This window comes from Eptesicus fuscus, chromosome 15, assembly GCF_027574615.1.
Source record: "Eptesicus fuscus isolate TK198812 chromosome 15, DD_ASM_mEF_20220401, whole genome shotgun sequence".
Taxonomy (NCBI): Eukaryota; Metazoa; Chordata; class Mammalia; order Chiroptera; family Vespertilionidae; genus Eptesicus; species Eptesicus fuscus.
In genome coordinates this window covers 72,298,486-72,319,801 of record NC_072487.1, presented here as the reverse complement: position 1 = coordinate 72,319,801, position 21,316 = coordinate 72,298,486, and the positions used below count along the sequence as shown (strand labels likewise).

At 37.1% G+C, this 21,316-nt stretch overlaps 1 protein-coding gene across 2 annotated transcripts in view; it reads right to left on the bottom strand.

Moving 5' to 3' along the window:
• Positions 1-21,316, bottom strand: part of PBX3 (PBX homeobox 3) — a 187,547-nt gene that overhangs the window by 17,644 nt on the left and 148,587 nt on the right. For both annotated transcript variants that reach the window (XM_008155306.2, XM_028130866.2), the window contains exons 4-5: positions 13,827-14,017; positions 10,510-10,645 (exon numbers count right to left, since the gene is read on the bottom strand). In XM_008155306.2, coding sequence (XP_008153528.1) covers positions 10,510-10,645; positions 13,827-14,017 — 327 coding nt within the window. The remainder of the gene's footprint in view (positions 1-10,509; positions 10,646-13,826; positions 14,018-21,316) is intronic.

The following is a 21,316-nucleotide window of genomic DNA, read 5'->3' as shown; positions in this document are numbered from 1 at the left end:
AACACAACCCACTTCTAATAGGAGAACTGAACAATAGAAATTCAGTTTCCATAGTATTTGAAATAATTTAAAACAGATTCACTTGTCAAGTACTATATTTTTTTTATTTGAGGCTGTGAAAAATTTTACTGCCATAATGTACTGACACCCTCACAGTCTGGCTTTGCCCTTTCTACTCTATGCATGATAGACTGATAACTACTCATGACATTCACAAAGAGGTTCATCTGCAAAAGTATATAAAACGTCAGCCTCCCGGCCACAGCACATAGAAAAGAGATGACACCATTCGTCTCCCTAAAACACGTGCTCAGGGATGGTTCTAAATGACCACAGATGATATTTTCAGTTAAAGATGCTTTTCTTTAAAATTCTCTCATTTAAAAAAGTAAAATGTGCTAGGTGTACAACTGAATTGGTTCCTTCATAGGCTCCATGGAAAGCCTTTGGCAGGTTTTGAAACACTGACATCTCAACTGTGAAACTACCTCCCATCAGCTGCACTGAGAGGTGGAGACATTTACCAGGCGAAAGATCAGCATCCAAAAACTAAACTCAAGAGCACTCTCTAATGAACAATAATGGGCCAGATTTTTTGTCTAGATAAGTGTCATGTCAATCTAATTCCTATAAATGAAAACATCAAAGTTTATTAAGTGTTCTATAGTCAAGCCTTTTGTTTCGTGGAAACCCTTATTTAGTCAAATACCAGTCCCTACCAAATACATACCCCAGTTTTCTTTACTTTTGAAAAATCCAGAAATTTTCACTGAATTTATTTAAAATGTCCTCAAAACATATATTACCCTTTCAACATACATAATTAATTCTCACTAAAAACAAATCACATACATTTTTAGAGTAAAAAATACACCAAGGGTAGGTAGGTCTATTCAAAGACTAATAGACATAACCCCATTGCCAAACCCTGGCCATCCCATGGCTCCCGGGCTCACCTTTATGGAGCCTATGAAGGGCTAGGGCTGCCTGCACACTTGTTTGCTGGAGGGCAGAGCCTCTGTTCCCTTTTTCTTTTGGCACCTTTACAAGGCTCTGTATGCACAACATACCCAGCAAGAAAACTGGTTTGAATGGGTGACAAATTCGCATTTATCAAGCACTAATGATATGGCCGGCCCTGTAACATATATGATCTCATTTAGCCCTCAAACCTCTGATGAAAATACCATTATCCTAATTTTACAGATCAAACAATGGAAACTTCAGGTTAAATAATTAGCTTAAGGTCACACTGCTACTTAATAATGGTGGAGTGGAGTCCGAGTGACTTTTCTGCATCTTCCTATACTAAGTATGTACAATCATCTGGAGTTAAAGTACCAATTTCTCAAAATGAGTAATAAGAAATAATGGTACCACTGCCTAAATGGAACACAAGTAACAAAATTTAGTTTTGGTTAAAAAAATCTGGAGTACTGCAGAGCCATATTTCCTAAATATCTAACTTTAGGGAATCAAGAGGGAGAAAAGGAAACTATTACTTTAGAACTTTTCTCCCTTGATCTTCAGCCCAGTCATCTGACAAGGTCCCAGTGGTGTTACTGTAACCCATTAGTTCTTTTACCCTCTTCCACTCCTGGGCTCAGAGCTTAGCTAGGGCAAGTCATAAGCCTAGGCCATTGGATTGCCTCTGATCATATACCTCAACCCAGAATTCTTTATCTCTCATAATTCATTTCATAGCACTTATTACCATAACATTAAATTCATATCCAATTATTTACCCAATCTCCAAAATATCAGTTCTACTTTCAAATCCATCCCTATTTTCCACTCTTAGTGGCCTAATTTGAATCTTCACCACCTCTTGCCTGAATTATACCAATAATTTATGTAGTCACTTTCATTCTATTGGTTCCCCCTCAAATTGATCTTACAATTTGGTGCTGGGATAATCTTTCATTCTAATCATATACCTCAACCCAGAATTCCTTATCTCCCATAATTCATTTCATAGCACTTATCACCATAATATAATAATTGCATATGTTATTATTTATAATTATATATCTCAATTATCCTTCTCTCCTCATTAGAATAAGCTCCACAAGGACAGAGTCTCTATTGTACTCACTATGATATGTAGCATAGTAACCAGAAATCACTAGTTGCATAAATACCGTTGAATAAATAAATTAATTAATGCAAAACAGACATGTAAACTGATCAACCTCAAAATTGCAGGCATCACTGCAGACATCTAAATATTTAAATATCATAATTGCAGACCTTCCCCAATCAAGCTCAAGCTTGACTTTTTACCTAAATCATTTCTTCAACATTCACTGAGTGTCTATGTGCTGTACATTGTGCTAGGTGTTTAGAATATAATACTGAATAAGACCGTAGTCCCTATCAACATGGAATTCACCATCTATTAGGGGAACAGCATTAAACAATTCATTATTGTAGTTATAATTGTGATAAATACTATCAAAAAAAGTATAAGAATCTATGAGAATATATAATGAAGAATATGAACTGGGAGTACAAGTAAAGCTTTCTTGAAGAACTGACATTTGAAATGAGTGTTGAATAGTAATTAATAAGACATCTATGTTTATGTAGCGATGACAGGGTTAGACCATTCAAGGCAAGAGAAATAGCATAATAATTTTTATTGTTACATCTTCTTACTCTGTGGTAGGCATTCTGCTAGGTGCTCTACATATTTTATTGAACCAAATTTCTCATAACCTTATGAAATGCATGCTATTTTTATCCAAATTATATATATGAGAAAATGAGACACAGTAGGTTAAATGACTTGCTCAAGGTCACAGAGCTAATAAGCTGAAAGACTTTCCTTATCCTCTCAGTAGAACATAAACCCACAGGCACCTGTGCACTCTCCCAGGTAACTCTGTATCCTGTCAGTACGTGTTTGTCTCCCCCAAGGGATCTGACAGAATTTCTAAGGCTAAAGAACCCTATCTTATTCCTCTTTGTTTGCCACAGTGCCCAGCACAATACCCAGCACACAAAAGCCCTCAAGCTTCTAACCAAAGGAAGTCACTGGTAGGAGATGAGAAGAGAAGAAAGTAAAGTCAAAGTCTTTGTTCCCCTGTCTCCCTCACTGTAATACTGCCTTTACTTAAGGTCTCAGTTACTGTTCTCCACACACCTCTATGTCTTGGTTGGGTAACAGAACCAAGCATTACTAGTATTATCCTTTGTGGTTTCCCTACACTCTGTCCATACTTCTGTCATAGTCACTTTATTAAACTCTCCTCAAATTATTCTAATTTAAGTGTGCCATCTGTTTTCTGCTGGGACCCCCAATATATTCGCCTATTGGTCTGACATGCCTCATGGAAGCAAGGCCATGGAAAGGTGAGATGCAATGATCAGGGACAGGCACAAGGGGAGACTGAAGGAATACTCACAAGGAAAAAATAGGCAAAAGAAGGTGACAAGGACAAAAACCAGAGGGACCATGATTCTGATTATGGCTTCTTGTATGGTAGAGAAAAACTCAAAAACTACACCTAAGGTGGAAACAGTCTCTATCTCTCCCTAGTTTGGGTATCATGTTAAGTGAGTACTGGAGATGCCCTTTAAAAAAGTCAATTGTAAAGTAAATATATACCTGACATCACTGGAGTGAGCTTTAGGGACCATGCTAATTATAGTGCAGATTGTAGAGAACAACAAAAATATCAGAGGCTTCCCTTGTTTTCTTTAAATCTTGCAGATATTCCTTATCTATACTCAGTGTTCCAGCATCCTCAAAGCTCCCATCTTTTTACAACCAGCTCCTTTGTTCTCTGCACACTGTTTAATGATATCCCATCTCCACTAGGACACACAATCAGAGCCTTTATAGAACAGAGGGTCTGCAGCCTTCTTTTAAGACAGTGTGAAAGAACCACTTAAACAAAATAGCTGCCATTTTCCTTCATCTTGTCTCCAGTTTACCAATTGCATACTCACAGCACAATCTATTTCTGCCTTCTATCTACTGCCAAAGTAACTAAAAAGGCCTTTACGGATAGCTGAAAAAGATACTGTAATTTGATAGTCATCTTTTCCCCTGTTCTAATTATTATTTTAACAGGCTTCTTCTTATTTTAATACATTTTTTAATAAGGAAATCTTACTTACAAATTTTAATTAGCTTACTGAATATTCACTGCTTTGGAATAAGCAGTTTAATGAGTAAGGAGATCTCAGACTACTAACTAGCCTGGAGTCTCTGAAGTAACTAGGGGGGAATGATGCAGCCTTAGTGATATAAGCCCTGGCCTGTGCCTCACAAACCAGGACTCTGCAGCTGAGGCCTCAGGGATAGAGGAATCACACTGCCTCTTGCTGGAAAAAAGTAAAAATCCAGTTTCTCCCTTTTTATCAAGAACCTCTGTGTAAGAACCTCCAGCCCTCCTGAAGACCCGTGTCTCTTGTCAAATCATTAATTTCTCTGAACATTAGTCTCCTCATCTGTAAGGGTTTTAGGCACTTTTCTTCACAACAGGCTATTTATAAAAGTGGGTCTTGTGCACCACTGTCAAGGCTCCAAAATACGTTAGCTGAATAAACGAATGAATGAAAGAATGAATCTTAATGCTGCCAACTAAACTTCTTACCATTTCAGGTTCTCATCTGTTAAAAAAAAAAAAAAAAAAGCCAATCTTTCCTTTACAGTATATTTCAATTAGACTAGCAATGAAGAATAAGTTAATATTTTTCATTCTAAAAACTTCTAGCACAGAAAGTACAGCCAAAATTATTTAAATTCAAAAATGGAATCAGGAGAACAATGGAGATTTTTGTGACTTGCTAACTTGAATAATCAGTGCAAGTTAGCTCTATTCCAAAAAGTAAAAGCATATTAATATCTGCTCCACTAACTAAGAATATGTGACAATTTAAGTATGATTCTTAGGGCTTATGACATTTGAAATAATTTCTTCTTTTGTGAATTTTCAGGGTGTTATGTAAAAGGGGAACTCCAGCTTAATCAAACCAAACCTTAGGACAGCAGAGATTTCAAATTCTGAGATCTGCCTATAATTCCATGTTAAGGATATTTATCTTTATAATATATTAGCATAAATTAATGTAGGACTAATAAAAATTGTAAATTTTTTACTTATTTAGCCTATTTATATGCTATAATGTACAGTAAATTTTAAAACGACAATATATATTACTATGTCCAAAACCAAACTCCTAATCTTTCCCCAAAACCTGCTCCTCCCCAAACCTTCCCCAATACATTTCATGACAATTCCATCCTTCCACTGCTCAGGCCAAAAATTAGTCATCCTTTACTCTCCTTCTCATACAGCCTAATCTAATCTATCAGAAAACCTCTCGCTATCCCTTCACCATTATTTGGAGTCCAGCCACCTCTCATCACCTCTACAACATCATCCTGGCTCAAGGCACCATCATCTTACTCTGTAATAGGCAGTGGCACTCTACCTGGTGCCTCTGCTTCTCCTTGCTTCCAGGGTCTATTGTTAATATAGCTGCCTTGGTGACCCTGTTAAAACTTAAGTCAGATCATGTGATTCCTCAGTTTTCCTTAAAAGCTCAAGTCATTACCATCCTATATAATAAAAGCCTAATATGCTAAGTGCCTGGTCGTTCACTCAACCAATCAAAGCATAATATGCTAATGATATGCTAAGGCCGCTCAACTGCTCACTATGACGTGCATTGACCACCATGGGGCAGACAGTTGACCCGTTGACCAGTCGCTATGACCTGCACTGACCACTAGGGGGCAGTCGCTCTGACTGGTAGGTTAACTTGTTGCTGGGGTCCAGCCGATTGGGACTGAGCGAGACGGGCCGGACACGCCCTGGAGCCCTCCCATGGTCCCTCCCCAGCTGACCAACCTCCTGTGTTGTTCCCTGGCCCCGATCGTGCAGTGGTGGGCCTCATGCACTGAGCCTCTAGTGGTCTATAAAACCCTGCATCATTTGGACCTCACATTCTCTTTGACTTCACCCCCTACTATTTCTACCACCTTCAGGCCACTTTTACCTCAGATGTTTGCACTTACTGTTCCCTCTGCCTGAATGTTCTTCACCCATTAGCCACATGGTTTGCTAATTCATCTGCTTCAATCTTTACCAAAAGATGTTATCTCAGGAGGGGCTTTCTTTAATAACCTATTAAAAATTTCATTCTTTGAATTTCCTGTTCCCTTTCCCTTCCTTTATTTTTCTCCATTAACACCTATCACCTTCTAATTTATCATCTCATTTACTTATTTTATCTGTTTATATCCCCTAGGAAAATGAAAGTTCTATGAGGGCATGTTTGTTGTTGTGTAAGTAAACTTTTTAGTCAAGTAGAAATATATATATACAAAAAAGAAACATACATCATAAATATAGAACTTGATAAATTTACATAAAGTTAATACACCCATGGAATCATTTTTTAGATCAGGACGCAGTCCCCTTTCCAATCACTATTCTCCTAAGAGTGAATTTCTGGATTTTAAGTTTAATTGTATTTTAGTATGATGTATATTTTAAACAATGTTTAAATTACACACACACACACACACACACACACACACACACACACACACTAGAGGCCCGGTGCATGAATTTTGTGCATGGGGGCGGGGGGTGTCCCCTCAGCCCAGCCTGCACCCTCTCCAATTGGGGACCCCTCGGGGGATGTCCGACTTCCGGTTTAGGCCTGATCCCCAGCCTCTCTGACATCCCTCTCACAATCTGGGACCGCTGGCTCCTAACTGCTCACCTGCCTGCCTGCCTGATTACCCCTAACTGCCCCCCCGCCGATGGCCTGGTCGCCCCTCACTGCCCCCCCCCCCCGATGGCCTGATCACCCCTAACTGCCCCCCCCCCGATGGCCTGGTCGCCCCACACAGCCTGCTGTTCAGTCGTTTGGTCGTCCCTCACTAACTCCCCCCTGCCTTCCTTGTCGCCCCCCGCAGCCTGCTGTTCAGTCGTTACTGTGAGGGCGTCCTGACCAATTTGCATATTACCCTTTTATTAGTGTGTGTGTGTGTGTGTGTGTGTGTGTGTATATATATATATATATATATATATATATATATATATATGAAAGTTGATAACATGCCAGGTCTAGAACATTTTCTGCTTTAACTTCTAAACAATTTAAACAAAAGGACACTAATTTATAAGGCTAGTAACTGATGCCTTCAAGAGTTTAAAATGACAACAGCATTGTTCCCATTTCAGTGATGTAGGGTAAAGGAGTTGATGAGGGGAAATTAACTTTTTAAGCAGGAAAAGGGTAAAAAGGAGAAGAAATAGCCAGAATTTAAACTGATTATTGAAATTCTGCATTTTAAAGGCTGACTTGGGAGAAATAAGACTAGGAACTGCTTTTTAGACAGAGTAATGTATCTGTGTCTATGCTATTTCTACCACTAAAGCAACTACAAAAAAAACTTCAAAACCTAACAAAGTCATTTTTCTATAGAAAATAAGTGAAATGACTAAGTAATTAATTTAGTAATTAACTAAGTTGTTGTTTATTAAAATCACTGGTACTAGTGAATGGGTTCCTATTCTACTTTAGAAGGCGAGCAAAACCTCCCTAGTTTAGAATAGTCAGAGGAAACTTTTCTCTCATTTATTACACAGCAGTATGTTAGGCAAACCCTACATGGCACACAAAATGCTAATACTGCAACTAGTGAAAAACCAGGAGCATATCGGTTTTTGAAAAATGTGTATGATCTGTGTTATTTTCCAATGGTAAATATGTTATAGAAATAAAAAAGAAAGAAAAGAAGAGGAACCACAAAAACACATTATTTTAAATTGGATCTGCAAACATTGGAATTCTAAGTCAGAATGCTGTTATGAGAGCCAGAAAACCAGGCTTGGCATCATCAGCTGGTGTTCAGCATGAGCCCAATCCTTTCACTAACGTTTGGAGAAATGCACACACTCCAGAAAACACCACTTGACATAAATGCACTTTTAATTTCACCTGTCCTGTCTAATCCAGCAAATTATATTGTTCCTTAGTATTTCAAGTGGCAATGAGTACTACATAACCCAGATTGTAATGTTTTATAAAATGCATGTTTTTATAAGCTGGTGACTCAACTTGACTATATTCCATTTCAAACTGAGGATGACCCCCCAAAAAAAGAAAAAATCAAGGAATAACACTATATAGGACAATGACAATAACTATTAAATAAAATATTAATTATAAATCTAAGTTTGCTCTAAAGGTTCTATGGAAACTAATGCCAAGACAAGAGCTGGATATCATCTTCAACCCAACCCCTATTCCCTCAAATAACATTGACTTTCATTGGAATGTGAAGGGGATCTTTAGTATCTTGCACTTCAGATGCACGAGTAGGAGTATTTATTTAGAAACTACTTAAAAATTTTTGTGTTATGTGACCTCTAGGAAATATTGAAATTTCTGGCAAGAGTCAGCTTTTCCTTAAGCTCCACTGCAAAAACAGGTTGGTAACTATTGCATATGCATAGTATAAAGAAATAATATTCAAATGAAAATCTATAAGCATCAATATGAATATTTAAATAAAACTGTATTTTCAAGCCAATACCAATTGGATATACTTATTTTTAAAGGAAGTACAGTTGTTTATTTGCTGGCAATCCCCAATGTAAATATCAGTATACCTGTTTAAAATGAAATGTATTTTTGTTAGATGATGACAACTAACTTCAGGGCTACAATTTATTAAAGACCTTTAAAACAAAATACAAACAGTGACAGAAATGAACTTCATTTTTCTGTTTAATGGATAACAAGGAAGCACAGAAATCATTGGGACCCAAATATCATAATAGCAAGGTTATCAAGAAAGGACTTGGTGAATTCCTCAAAGCTTTCACCAAAGAGTTATATTAAACTAGTGTCCCGGGGCATGGATTCATGCACATTGAAAGAAAATTAATTAGAAGAAATATTTTAATATTGCTCTTCGCCCTTTCTCTATAATAGAAGTGTCAACCAAATTCACGATCGACAATGACAGATCGAAACACAAGCATGCGATTGGTGCCAGCGAGTGTTTTATATGTATCGTGCATGTGTGAGTCAACTTAGCCTTTTATAGATATAGAATAAACTTGCTTAATTAGAACTGCTTTCTGATGTAGCTAAACTTTTTCCAGCCCAGTGAAGCACCCCAACTTCTCTTTCAGGTAATTGTCAGCAACACAGCAGTAAATATCAACACGAAGTAGATTATTATTGTAGGTCACACAAGGAGAACAAAGGGTAAAATATTTAACTGCACCAGTGTTTGACTATATTCTGTGCAGTGAGAAAACCTGAAGTTATTTTCAAGTTCCACCATTTCTTACTTCTTTTGAGTCAGGTCAAGTTTCTAAACTTTCTAAATCTCTGTTTTCTGGTTAATGAAAAGAAAATAGGATTCCACCGAGTCTCCTATCTACCTACTCCAGGACTTCTGTGAGAATCAAATGAGATGAGGCATGTGAAAACGCTTCACGAACATTTGGTTAAACTGTAAAATGTTTGCACCTGGCTATAAAGCAAGTTGGGTTCCTGGGCTGAAGAAACTCCAAGGAGGCTAGTCACTAGGGAAAGGAAGCCAGGCATTACTACGTGATGTCATTACCCGGCGCCCACAGTGACTGTTTCCAGGTTGGGCTGTGGGCCGCATTTTGAGCCATGGGGTCTCGGCAGCGTTGGCTGTGATTTGGTGGGGTGTTGCTCTGGGGTAGTGGCAGGGCCTGTGTCCCACTTGGGAGAAGCCTAGTGTTGGTTTGTTGGCGCCAGGTCCGTGGTGCCGTTTATTTTTAAATGGTCAGTGTGCACCATGGCAGCTCCTGCGTTGAGCATCTGCCCCCTGGTGGTCAGTGTGCATCATAGCTACTGGTCGAAGGTACAGACACTTAGCCTTTTATAGAGAGAGATTTCTTTTCAGCAACAAATAAATTGGTTTCTCACTGGAGGAAGCCTCAGCCAGTCATCCAAATTGGGAAAAGCAGGACTACATGCCACTAAACTATCTCTTCCCATGGCATGTTTATGTCCTTTCTATCAAAGATTTACACTAGGGTGGCAGGTGACTATCTTGTCTCCTTGACACTTAGGTTTTTTGTTGTTGTTTTTTTTTTTAAATATTTTATTGATTTTTTACAGAGAGGAATAGAGAGTTAGAAACATCAATGAGAGAGAAACATCTATCAGCTGCCTCTTGCACACCCCCTACTGGGGATGTACCCGCAACCAAGATACATGCCCTTGACCAGAATCGAACCTGGGACCCTTGAGTCCGCAGGCCGATGCTCTCTATCCACTGAGCCAAACCGGTTTCGGCGACACTTAGGTTTTAAAAAAAATTTATCTAAACTTAAAAGCTTAAATAAAGATGTGGAAATATATTATGTTTTCTTTATGTCTTCTCTGATGATGGAACACATGGATATGTAATTTGGCGAGAATGCTCTGAGGAAAGAACAGGGTTTGTCTATTACTGGGGAAACAAGACAGACCAATGGAGTCCTCGCTCACCTGGGACACTGTGATGCTGCATTTCTTGGCCAGCTCCTCTTTGGCTTCTTCACTGGGGTAGGGGTTGCTGAGGTGTGAGTAAAAATATTCATTCAAGATTTCTGTGGCTTGTTTACTGAAGTTACGCCTTTTTCGTCTATGACAAAAAACAAAAAGAATTGTAGTTATAATCAGCACTAACCAAAGAGAGATCTATTAATTAGGATCATACAAAAAAAAAAGTAGACTTCTATTTTTAAACATTCTTGGAGTCTAATTTATCAATATGGTATTATAAATTACACTCTTGGCATCCTCCAAAGCACTAGCCAATGCATTTTAAGTTTTAGAATCACTAAGAAAAATACTAAAATGGTGAAGCACAATTATAAATTCATTCTTTAATTTATTCAACAAGTATTTACTAAGGATCTAATGTATTTTAGATACTTAATAAAGATTCAGTTGGAACAAAACAGATAATATCTACCAGAGAGTTTATAGGAGATCGGAGGGTGAAGGTGAAAAGTAGAAAGTTAGGGGAAAGAAAGATATTAGACAAGTATCACAGAAATAAATAATTACAAATTGTGGTGACCATATCAAGTACGATGAAGGGAAAGCATAAGATATAATGAGAGTGTATCAGAGGGGAACCTAACAGATTATAGTGTCAGGAAAGGTTTCCTTGAAGGAGTGACATTTAATCTGAGACCTGGAGAATGTGCAGGAGTCAGTCAAAGAATAGAGGGAGGAGGAATGAATAGAGGAAATGGTCCTGTAACCGAAAAGAGGGTGAAAAGTCCAAAGGGCTAAAGAAATCTGGATCACAGTAAAAATTAGAATATGTGTGAGATGAATCTGGAAGGATAGGCAGGGGCCAGATTAGACAGGCTTAGTGAGCCCCATAAGAATTTTTGGTGGCAGTTTTTAAGTTATTCTTTTTTAAAATCAGTACTTTTTAATGGAAACAACATGACCAAAAATCTGTCACAGAATTTTGAGACCCATTAAAATAACAAAGTTTAATGAGAAAAAAAAAGAATTTTTGGATTTTATTTTACTACGAGGAAGCTACTAAAGATTTTAAATCTTTTTAAAAAAATATTTGTTCTGACTGCTAAGAATAGTGGGAGGAGGACATGAAAGGAAATACAGATATATTTAAGGAGACAACTGCAATGGTCAAATTGAGAGATGATGGTAACAGCATAAGGTAAGAGTAATGGAAATAAAAAGATTCTATTTGAAAGGTAAAAGCAATAGGACTTGATGATGACTTGGGAGGGGGAAGTGGGTGGAGAAAACAGAAAAGGAAAGTAAGGAAAAAAATACACCAGGGGTTTCTAGATTTGTCTGTTTAAGCAACTGCCTGGACTAAGGTAAGATTTGCTCAAAAAGAAACACTAGAGGAGGAAAATATTTCTTTACTGGGAGAGGGGTGGCAGAGTGTCAGGAGATCAAGTATTTATTAACAATTTACATCAAATAGCAAAAATGCCATTTGTTACTAGGTTTTTGAAGAATTCTAGCCTAAGAATTAGCATTTGTCAGACTTCACCTTAAATCAGATTCTCTAGTAACTGAAATATACTTTCCCCAAATAACTTTCTTCCAAATAATCTTAATGATCTTCTCACTTGTGATATCCTACACTCAGAAAAGACAGAGTCAGTAGGCAGTTGTAAATGTGTAGACCCTTATGAGATCCTTCTAGTTACAATGATGCCGCTAACATGGGAGGTTAAGCGTGTCATCTGTGGCCAACATCAAGGAAGAGTCCAGGGAGCAAGAAATCTAGGTCTAATCCAAACATCTCAAGTTACCAAACCTACAATTTCTTATTTCAAAATTGTGGAAGGTTAAACCACTGTTTCCTAAGGGATGAAGAAGAGAATCAAGATCTATTTGGGGATTAAAATCAACAGGATTCGATGATGAATTGGATAGGAGATGGTAAGGGAAGACAGAGAAAGGGAGGAAGATATATACCAAGAACAGCAATTACCATTTTTGCAGGAGTCATGCATGGCTTGAAAAGAAAACAAAGCCCTGATCTGGGGGTACTCTGAGGCACACTCTGAGTAGGTGGTTTGGTGAGTAGGGTGGAAAACATCTAGAATAAGTGCTGAAACTGTCAAGCCTACCTATAGCTACCTGGTTCACAGATAATGCTTACTGAGAAGAAGGGACCAAAGGTGATACAGGGATTTGCTAAACTACGAGCAAATGGTAGTTAAATTAGGTGGCAGATGTTCCTTATTTGGCTCTAAGGAAGAGCTCTGGCATGAAGAACCATTCCACACACCTTGTTTTCCAGTTGAGAAGCTAACTTAGTTATTTTCTCTAATACTGTAAAATTTGGATGATAATTATCACCTGTCAGATTCCAAGGATGAAAAAGCCAAATGAAATAGAAACTCCTTTCCAAAGCTGAAGATTGATCACAAGCTTTAGCAATGCTCAAGAGGCAACCCTGCAGAAGCAGCATGCAGTAGCAACTTGACAATTCTTTTATTCTGTCACCTGGTAGGTCAAACACACCATATACAACTTATCACCTAATTCCTGTGAAACTTGGCGAAAGCTTCAGGTAAAAGGGAAATTTTCATCCTTACAGGAGAAACTCATAGGCTTTCTTACTTGATTTGGAAAAACAGACTTTGGGGCTTTGTGGTCACCTCTATTAACTAAAATACCACTTCCTTCTTAGGAGCATCAGTATTTCCAACTATTTTCTTATAATGTACACAAGCAATGTAACATCAAGAATTTCTTAGAAAACAAGCCTTTGTTAAAACAGAGTTACAGACTGAAAGTTATCCTTAAAAATACTTTTTAGTATCAGATTTCAAAGGCTACATATTCTAAGTCAGTGGTCGGCAAACTCATTAGTCAACAGAGCCAAATATCAACAGTACAATTGAAATTTCTTTTGAGAGCCAAATTTTTTAAACTTAAAGTTCTTCTAACGCCACTTCTTCAAAATAAACTCACCCAGGCTGTGGTATTTTGTGGAAGAGCCACACTCAAGGGGCCAAAGAGCCGAATGTGGCTGGAGAGCCGCAGTTTGCCGACCATGGTTCTAAGTCATTAGGAGCAGCACTAATCCTATTTCCTGAGTCACCAAATTGGAAGCTAATACACTACCACTCCCAGATAAGAGGCTTGACAGCACAGACACCCTGAGTCGAATTACCTGTCCATTGTAGAGAAGAGCTCTTACAGCCAAATTAACAAAGTATCTAAAACCAACCAACCATTTTTATAGGAATATACAAGGAGTAAAAAGGGAAGAGGGGAGGAAAGCCACGCAATAGATTTGTGGCCTTACATACCTGGCATCAAGGAACCTTGATCTTAAAATCATAACTGCTTCACAAGTGCTTTGTTTGAGCTGCATCTGAATGGAACTAAATTTTCGATGGATGATGCCCACCATTCTTTCAATCTCTTTTGGGGAAATGGGACGTGTTCTACTCTGCTCTCGGAGAAGGTTCATCACATGTGTAGTGAATTCATTACATGCCTGTAAGGGAGGAAAAATCACTCTTTAGAAATCTGGTATTTTATATGATCACACCCAGACATTAACTCATCTGAATTTCTACCTCATTTGCAGTTGCCAATGGCATGATGCAGTGGGTAGGGGAAGATGAAAACTAAGACACTGGTGAAATGGCAGTGGTAGTTAACACAAGAATTCTGAAAATGAATGGCCAGACATGCAAGGGAGACACTGCACTCAACTGCCCTTCCCACTAACCCTTGTCCCAGTTCCAAAATGAGGTGTTCCCAGTGGGGGGATGCTCTCTACTAACTCTTATCGATAAATATAAATATATGTTTATTGTTAATACTAAGCACCTTCTAATTTCATTGAGGTTTTACATTTATTCAACAAATGTTTACTGAAGGACTATGAAGTTCAAATTCTTCTAAGTGCTATTAAGGGACACAGAAATGAGCAAGATATAGACCTGGCCTTCAGTGTGATAAAATATATAACAAAACTAATTTTCAAACAAGGCAGTCTTTGCAAAGTGTCACAGGGAGCTAGGAATATGTGCTTCCTAAGTTCAAAGGAGGGAGTGTTCTCATCTGGAGGCAGCGATCACGACAGGTTGTATGGCACAAGTGACAGTGGGACTTTAAAGAACGGGTAGGATTTTTGAAAGGTAGATAAAGATAGAAATCAGGAGGAATTCCAGTACAAGGAAAACTGGACGTAATAGTATGTGGCAAGTTCAGAGGAACTGAGAAACTATGTAGAGAAGCAGAGATTCAGGTTTGTGATAGCATATAAAGGCCTTGAATGACAAGCATGTCAATGTCCTAGTATAATTTAGCTGCGGTGTAGGCCCTATTAGTGGACATGAGCCATCCCTGGAAGACGGGCAAGGCAGCTCAATTCTTCTGGCGAGAGGCAAATCCTGATCGGATTTGGGTCTTAACCAATCAGGTTTTAGTTAATAATCCTCAGCCCCCATCTCTATCAGTTCACCTACACTGAAAGCCAGTACTGCGTGGGTAAATAAAGCATCAGTCCTTGAATAAAAAGAACATATTCTGGCATTTTCGTTGAAAGAATTCTGCAGCCGAAACCGGTTTGGCTCAATGGATGGAGCGTCGGCCTGCGGACTCAGGGGTCCCAGGTTCGATTCCGGTCCAGGGCATGTGCCTTGGTTGCGGGCACGTCCCCAGTGGGGGGTGTGCAAGAGGCAGCTGGTCGATGTTTCTCTCTCATCGATGTTTCTAACTCTCTATCCCTCTCTCTCTGTGAAGAATCAATAAAATATATTTAAAAAAAAAAAAAAAAAAAAGAATTCTGCATCTTACTGCACAGATGCCCCAGGTAGGGCAAGCAGACAGAACAATCATTGATCACAGCAAGACACATTTTGAAGCTATAATAATGTCCACTTCCCTACAGATACCCTGAACATTGTTCATATCCAGCACATGATGGTTTCTCTAACTGCTCATTAGAGAACTAACCTTTCAAGTACACCGAGTGTTTCAATTTCTCTAAGCTTTTACAGGGCTTTTCTATAAATATTTCTGAAGTAAGGTAAAAAGAGTCTTGCTTACCAGTTAAAGTTTTTCATATGTTTTACGTCTTAAGAAATGTAAAATTCCTTGTAAGTAGTGGCATCATGCTTATACTTATGGAAATCTTCAGAGTGTAGAATTGTGTAATATACACAGTAGGCATCCAATAAACATCTATTGATTGGTGGGTTTTTGTATTACAATTCAAGAATAATGTTAATAGCCTTAAATATATTATCCCTGAAATATAAGAGAATAGTTCTTAACCTGCAGTCCATGGAGAAGTTTAGAATGTCCATGACTCCCTGAAATCATATACAAGTTGTATACACATGTGTATTTCCTGAAGGGACAATATGTGGAATTTTTGTTTGTTTTCATTTTGGATTCTTAGACAGACTAACTAACTAAAAAAAGGCTAGGAATTATTGTCCTAGATTATGACAAAATTATATTAAGGAACTTTGCAACTCTAAAACCAGAAGTTCTTTCCATCTTTAAGGAAACCAAAATAAAAGTAAATTTAAGATTTTCCCTGTTCTACTGTCATTGTAAATGATCTTTTGCAGAGCTAAAAAGAAGTGGTTGCGCTGCCAAGAAATATGTCTATTTTTTCTTGCACTTGCCCTAAAGAGATGTTCATATAATTTCACAATTATATAATTTGAGAAACTCCAGCCCTTAGTTTTATCATCAGTAAAATGAAGAAAATTAAACTAGAACTGTTTCTCCAAACTGGGAAATGTTCTATACTTCTATAGCTAGTTCCAGAAAATGTTCATATATGGCCAATAATACAATATGTTTGGGTAATCAATATTAAGCAATATTTTAAAAGGCTCTTTTTTATTTTTGCAGGACTCCTCAGTACTTCTATAGTGCCAATTGCATAGTAAAAGTTCAAAGGGGAATGGTATATCCAACTTTTCCCAAGTAAATATGACCACAAAACCTCTATTCTCTAGAGTAGTGCTGTCCAACAGAAATATATTAAGACCCACATATAAAATTTTAAGTTCTCTAAGTAGCCATATTAAAAAGAAAGGAATCAGGTGAAACTAATTTTAACATTTTATTTAACTCAACATATTAAAAATATTAACATTTAAACACATAACTATAGTAAAAAATTTTAATGAGGCATGCTATATTGTTTTTTTCATACACTTTGAAATCTAGTATGTATTTTACATGTATAATATATCGCAGTTCAGGCTGACCAGATTTTAAGGCTCAATAGCTACATGTGACTAGTGGCAACTACTGGACAGCACTATAGCATCTTGCAGACCAATGTGCTATTAAAAACTCTTTGGAAAACAGTAATCTACGTAATCTTTGATGTTTCTTTTTTTCACTTGTCATTACCATGCATTCATATAAATACACACACACACACACATACACACACAAAAAACAGATTCACTTAGGAATGTCCTTAATGAAGCAAGAGAAATTATTCATTTTATTGTATCTCAACACTTGACTAAGTCTTTAATATTCTGTGTGATAAAGGGAAGCACACGAAAAGTACTTCTCTGCATATGGATGGATAGTTATCCCCAGAAAAAGCACTTGTGTGATTAAGTTGTGAGTAAAGCTGCTTTTTTTTTTTTTCATGGAACACTATTATTTGAAAGCAAAATAGACATATTATGATTATTCAGACTTGGGTGTTTGGCAGATGTTTTCTCAAAAATGAACCCAGTGAGCCTTTCATGTCAAACAGCTGATAGTAGTTGTGCCAGTGGTGAAATGTGAGTTTTGAAGTTAATATTATAATTTTAAAAGACCTACACCCACCACTGTGAGCCTGACAGTTTCCCATTAGACTTCCTGATAGTTTGGTACTGATTCCCAATGTGCCATTGACGGAATCGAAATGGCAACCTTTTGGTGCATGGGACGATGCACCAAAAGATTTGCAGGCTCGATCCCTGGAAGGGGGCATGCAGGAGGCAGTCGATGGATGTTACACTTTCATATCAATGTTTCTCTCTCTCTCCCCCTCTCTTCCTCTCTCTAAAAATCAATGAACTACTGTTATTTTAAAAAGGCTACTAATATATTCCTCCCTTTTCCAGTGACATTTCTGTGTGAGGCCAGATGTTCTTCATATAATGTTCTTCTTTAACCACATGACTGACTGCATAAGTACACGTGAGAATCCGGTTGACTTCTATGAAGTCCAACGCCAAAGAATTTTGCAAAAATGTAAAAAACGTTCCATTCTTCTCACTAAAGTTTGTGGGTGTTTTTTTTTTGGGGGGGGGGGGTTAAAAATGTTTTTTTAAGTTAACATAATAGCTTATTGTTGTTGGTTTTTTAAAATTAATACTTCTAATTTCTAGTATAATAAATATTGATAGATAGATGTAACCAACCAAGTGAAAGCTCTTAAGGGGGTCTCCAATACTTTTTAAGAATCTAAGTCCTAAGACCAAAAAGTTTGAGAACTGCTGTACTAGACTATGGAAGCATTTCTTATTTGTACATATAACACTTCTAATTCCTACAAACTAGCTCACACATTATGGTAACAGACATCTATGACATGGCATATGTCTTGATAAATAATTCAAGACTCCTGAATGATACCTGCAATGTTAGCTCTCCTAGTATTTCGCTGGCTGTATTTTAATATCTCCAGAATGAATGTTTGTTTGCCTACGGTTTCTAAGAAGCAGTCAAACACTCATGTGGACAACAACAAAAACAGGTTAAGAGTAAAAAGTTTCTGCTTGTAAGAACTCATAATTTTCTAAAACATTTGCTGAATGTCTCACAACTTATTAAGTGAAGTCATCTATGAATGCAAATGCTGATTAGCAATTTGGCAATAGCCCAACATTCACAGAATTCACATAGCTTTTCTTTAAACCAGTAGTTCATACATGATTAATTAGAACATCTCATTTATGTAGTGTGCACTTTAGCTCATTACTCTAAGTAAAATTCGTTAAGTATTTACATTTAGATAATTAAAATCTGGGTACACCCTTAAGAAAGATGCATACACTTTAGGCAAAGTGATTTTTTTTTCCCTTTATACCACTGAAAGTAAATTACAGCCTCATTTACAGCCTCATCTGTACCAGTTTCAGAACACAACACAGTACTGCCTCATTTCCTATTCCTTAAAAGGTAACATTTTAAAAATATAAATGCAGTAAGAATGATTAAATGACTGCAGAGTTTTAAAGGACCACCCAACCACGTATTAGCATCAATGCTGTTTATAATGTGGGATGCTCACTTCAAACATTTATCATATCCACCATGACTATGTTATTAAAATAGACATTGGAGTCCTTGAATTTTCTAATTTAGAGTAATAGCAGAAATCTCTTTTTCTTTTAATCCAGCTGCTGAAAACTATCTAGGATGTATTTTGTGTGTGTATCTTAAAGCATACATTGCAGTAACATAGTGAAGTGAACATAAAGCACTGAAGGCCTCATGTGAGAAAAATAGTTTCAATCAATTCTTTTTTTTTAAATTTTTATTGATTTCAGAGAGGAAGGGAGAGGGAGAGAGAGAGATAGAAACATCAATGATGAGAGAGAATCATTGATTGGCTGCCTCCTGCATGCCCCCCACTGGGGATCAAGCCTGTAACCTGGGCATGTGCTCTTGACCGGAATCGAACCCGGGACCCTTTAGTCCCCAGGCCAACGCTCTATCCACTGAGCCAAACCGGCTAGGGCTCAATCAATTCTTAATCTGAGACTTTTTGCCATTTGTTCCTTTCTTCTTAAAAATTCAAACCAAATAATAAATGAGAACTTGCAATATTTTTTTCAAAACTGTTTTAATAATATTATTTTTACTTAGTAAAACTGTCTTCTCAATATTCATACCTATTTGGTTTACACTCAAAGTTTTCAGTGTTTTGTTGTTTTGTGGTAATGCTAGTTTCAGTTGTGAATTCAATTTCTTGCCTGTGGGTTCAGATCATTTAATATAAAAATGTAAAACCAAACAAAGAGTAAGCACTAATTTTTAGAGCAAGTTTTTAAATGGTTCAGTGATCAGATCTAAAAACTAAATTGGTCTTTTGTAACCATCTAGAGAAGCTAATTGTGGACAACAGATCATAATACCACCTATTGTAAATCCACTTTTCAAGAAAAAATAAATCTCTATTAAAAAGTCAATGCCTCTCAAATTTGCATGCATCCATTTTCTAGATGTTTTTATAACCTTACAAGCAACTCTAGTCTAATATTATAGATTTGTATTTATGAAATGTTTATTATTAAATCAACAAATTCTTCACTTAAAGATTCTTTTGCTAAGCCAACTAGAATGAAACCAATATGCGAAGATGAAATAACTATTGTACTGCAACACTTCTTACCTAATTACATAGTTTAGGGACCTATCTCATGAGAGTATTGTAAGGATTATATTATATATGTATGCTAAGTTATTTGCATAGAGTCTGGAACATTAATACTTAATAAATGACAGTTATTATTGACAATGAAAATGGCAAGTTAATGAAATTCATATTTTTGTGTGTGTTAATTCTGTAAGCAAGTCCCTACTCTGATTACTTAACATATAATTCTGCCTTGCCATTGCCTGAATACAAACACTGCTTCCAAACAAGTTTAATAAAAAAAAAGAGTATTCAAATATAAAACAATTCATTCATTAATCAAGCATATGGTCAAAGATACCTCTGGTACATAGAATCAATAAACTAGAAACTTGGAGGGGAAAAAAGTGAGTACTCAAACACTACTTCCAGTCAAGGAAAAGACCCAGCATGAATACCAACAAGAAGTAAAACCCTTCCCTTGGAACAATGACTAACAAAGCCTTGCTTGGGAAAATAAAATACAAAGTTTACATCAGGTAGTAACCTTTTGTCTTTCCTGCTTAACTATTAAAAATAAATAGCAAAATGCGATTAGGAGTTTGCAGGCTAGACAAACTCTAATATAATAACATCAGCATTTTTTAAGCTGATAAAAATAAAATTTCTTTACAAGCAAAGCAGATTTTGCCAGGAGAGGTAAGTACATAATGCTGAGATCCTCAAAGAGCCCAAGGCCATTCCTTTACAATGGTTTAGGTTCCACACTCATTCTCCATTCCCCCAACAATCCTCAGTAATCTGAAAGTCTTGTAGTATTTAAACAATATCTGATTGGTCTTGAGCACATTCAGTGTATGTGTTTGGTTCCAATGCTCTACCTGATTTGAGGTGAATTCATTTGACATCTGTGAACTCAGAAAGCAGGTTCCCAGATGCTTGTGGAGGGTTGGTACCCTTACAACACTTTCGCCTTCGGCAAAAATGTATTTCAATATAATTATAGTAGATAGCTTTCAATATGTCATCTCTATTATAGCAGCTATAAATTATGAAGTGAATTGCCTGTGTACAAGCATTTCTTCTGGTACAAGCAAAGTGGGAGAGCTGCATAGGGCATGATATATCTTTTCCGTTTTAACTGAGAACAAATGTCTAAGTCAAATTTCATTTGCAAATACCAATGTGTCCCTTTCCCTTTGGTAGAGAGGTGAAGGAACCAAGAAGGCCTTCAATTCTTAAAAACAGGCTTCCCAGAACCCTTGGTTAAAATTCATTAGGAATTCACCTATTCTAATAGTTGGGCCTTTAATCATAAGAGCATATTTGAAAGGTAATATAAAAGCATTTTTCAAAACTTCTAACTAATTCACGAGAAGACAAATAAGCAATCAGGTTCTTGTCCAACTAAAGAGGGAGGCAATGCACCCAAGACAAGTCGTATGACAGTTG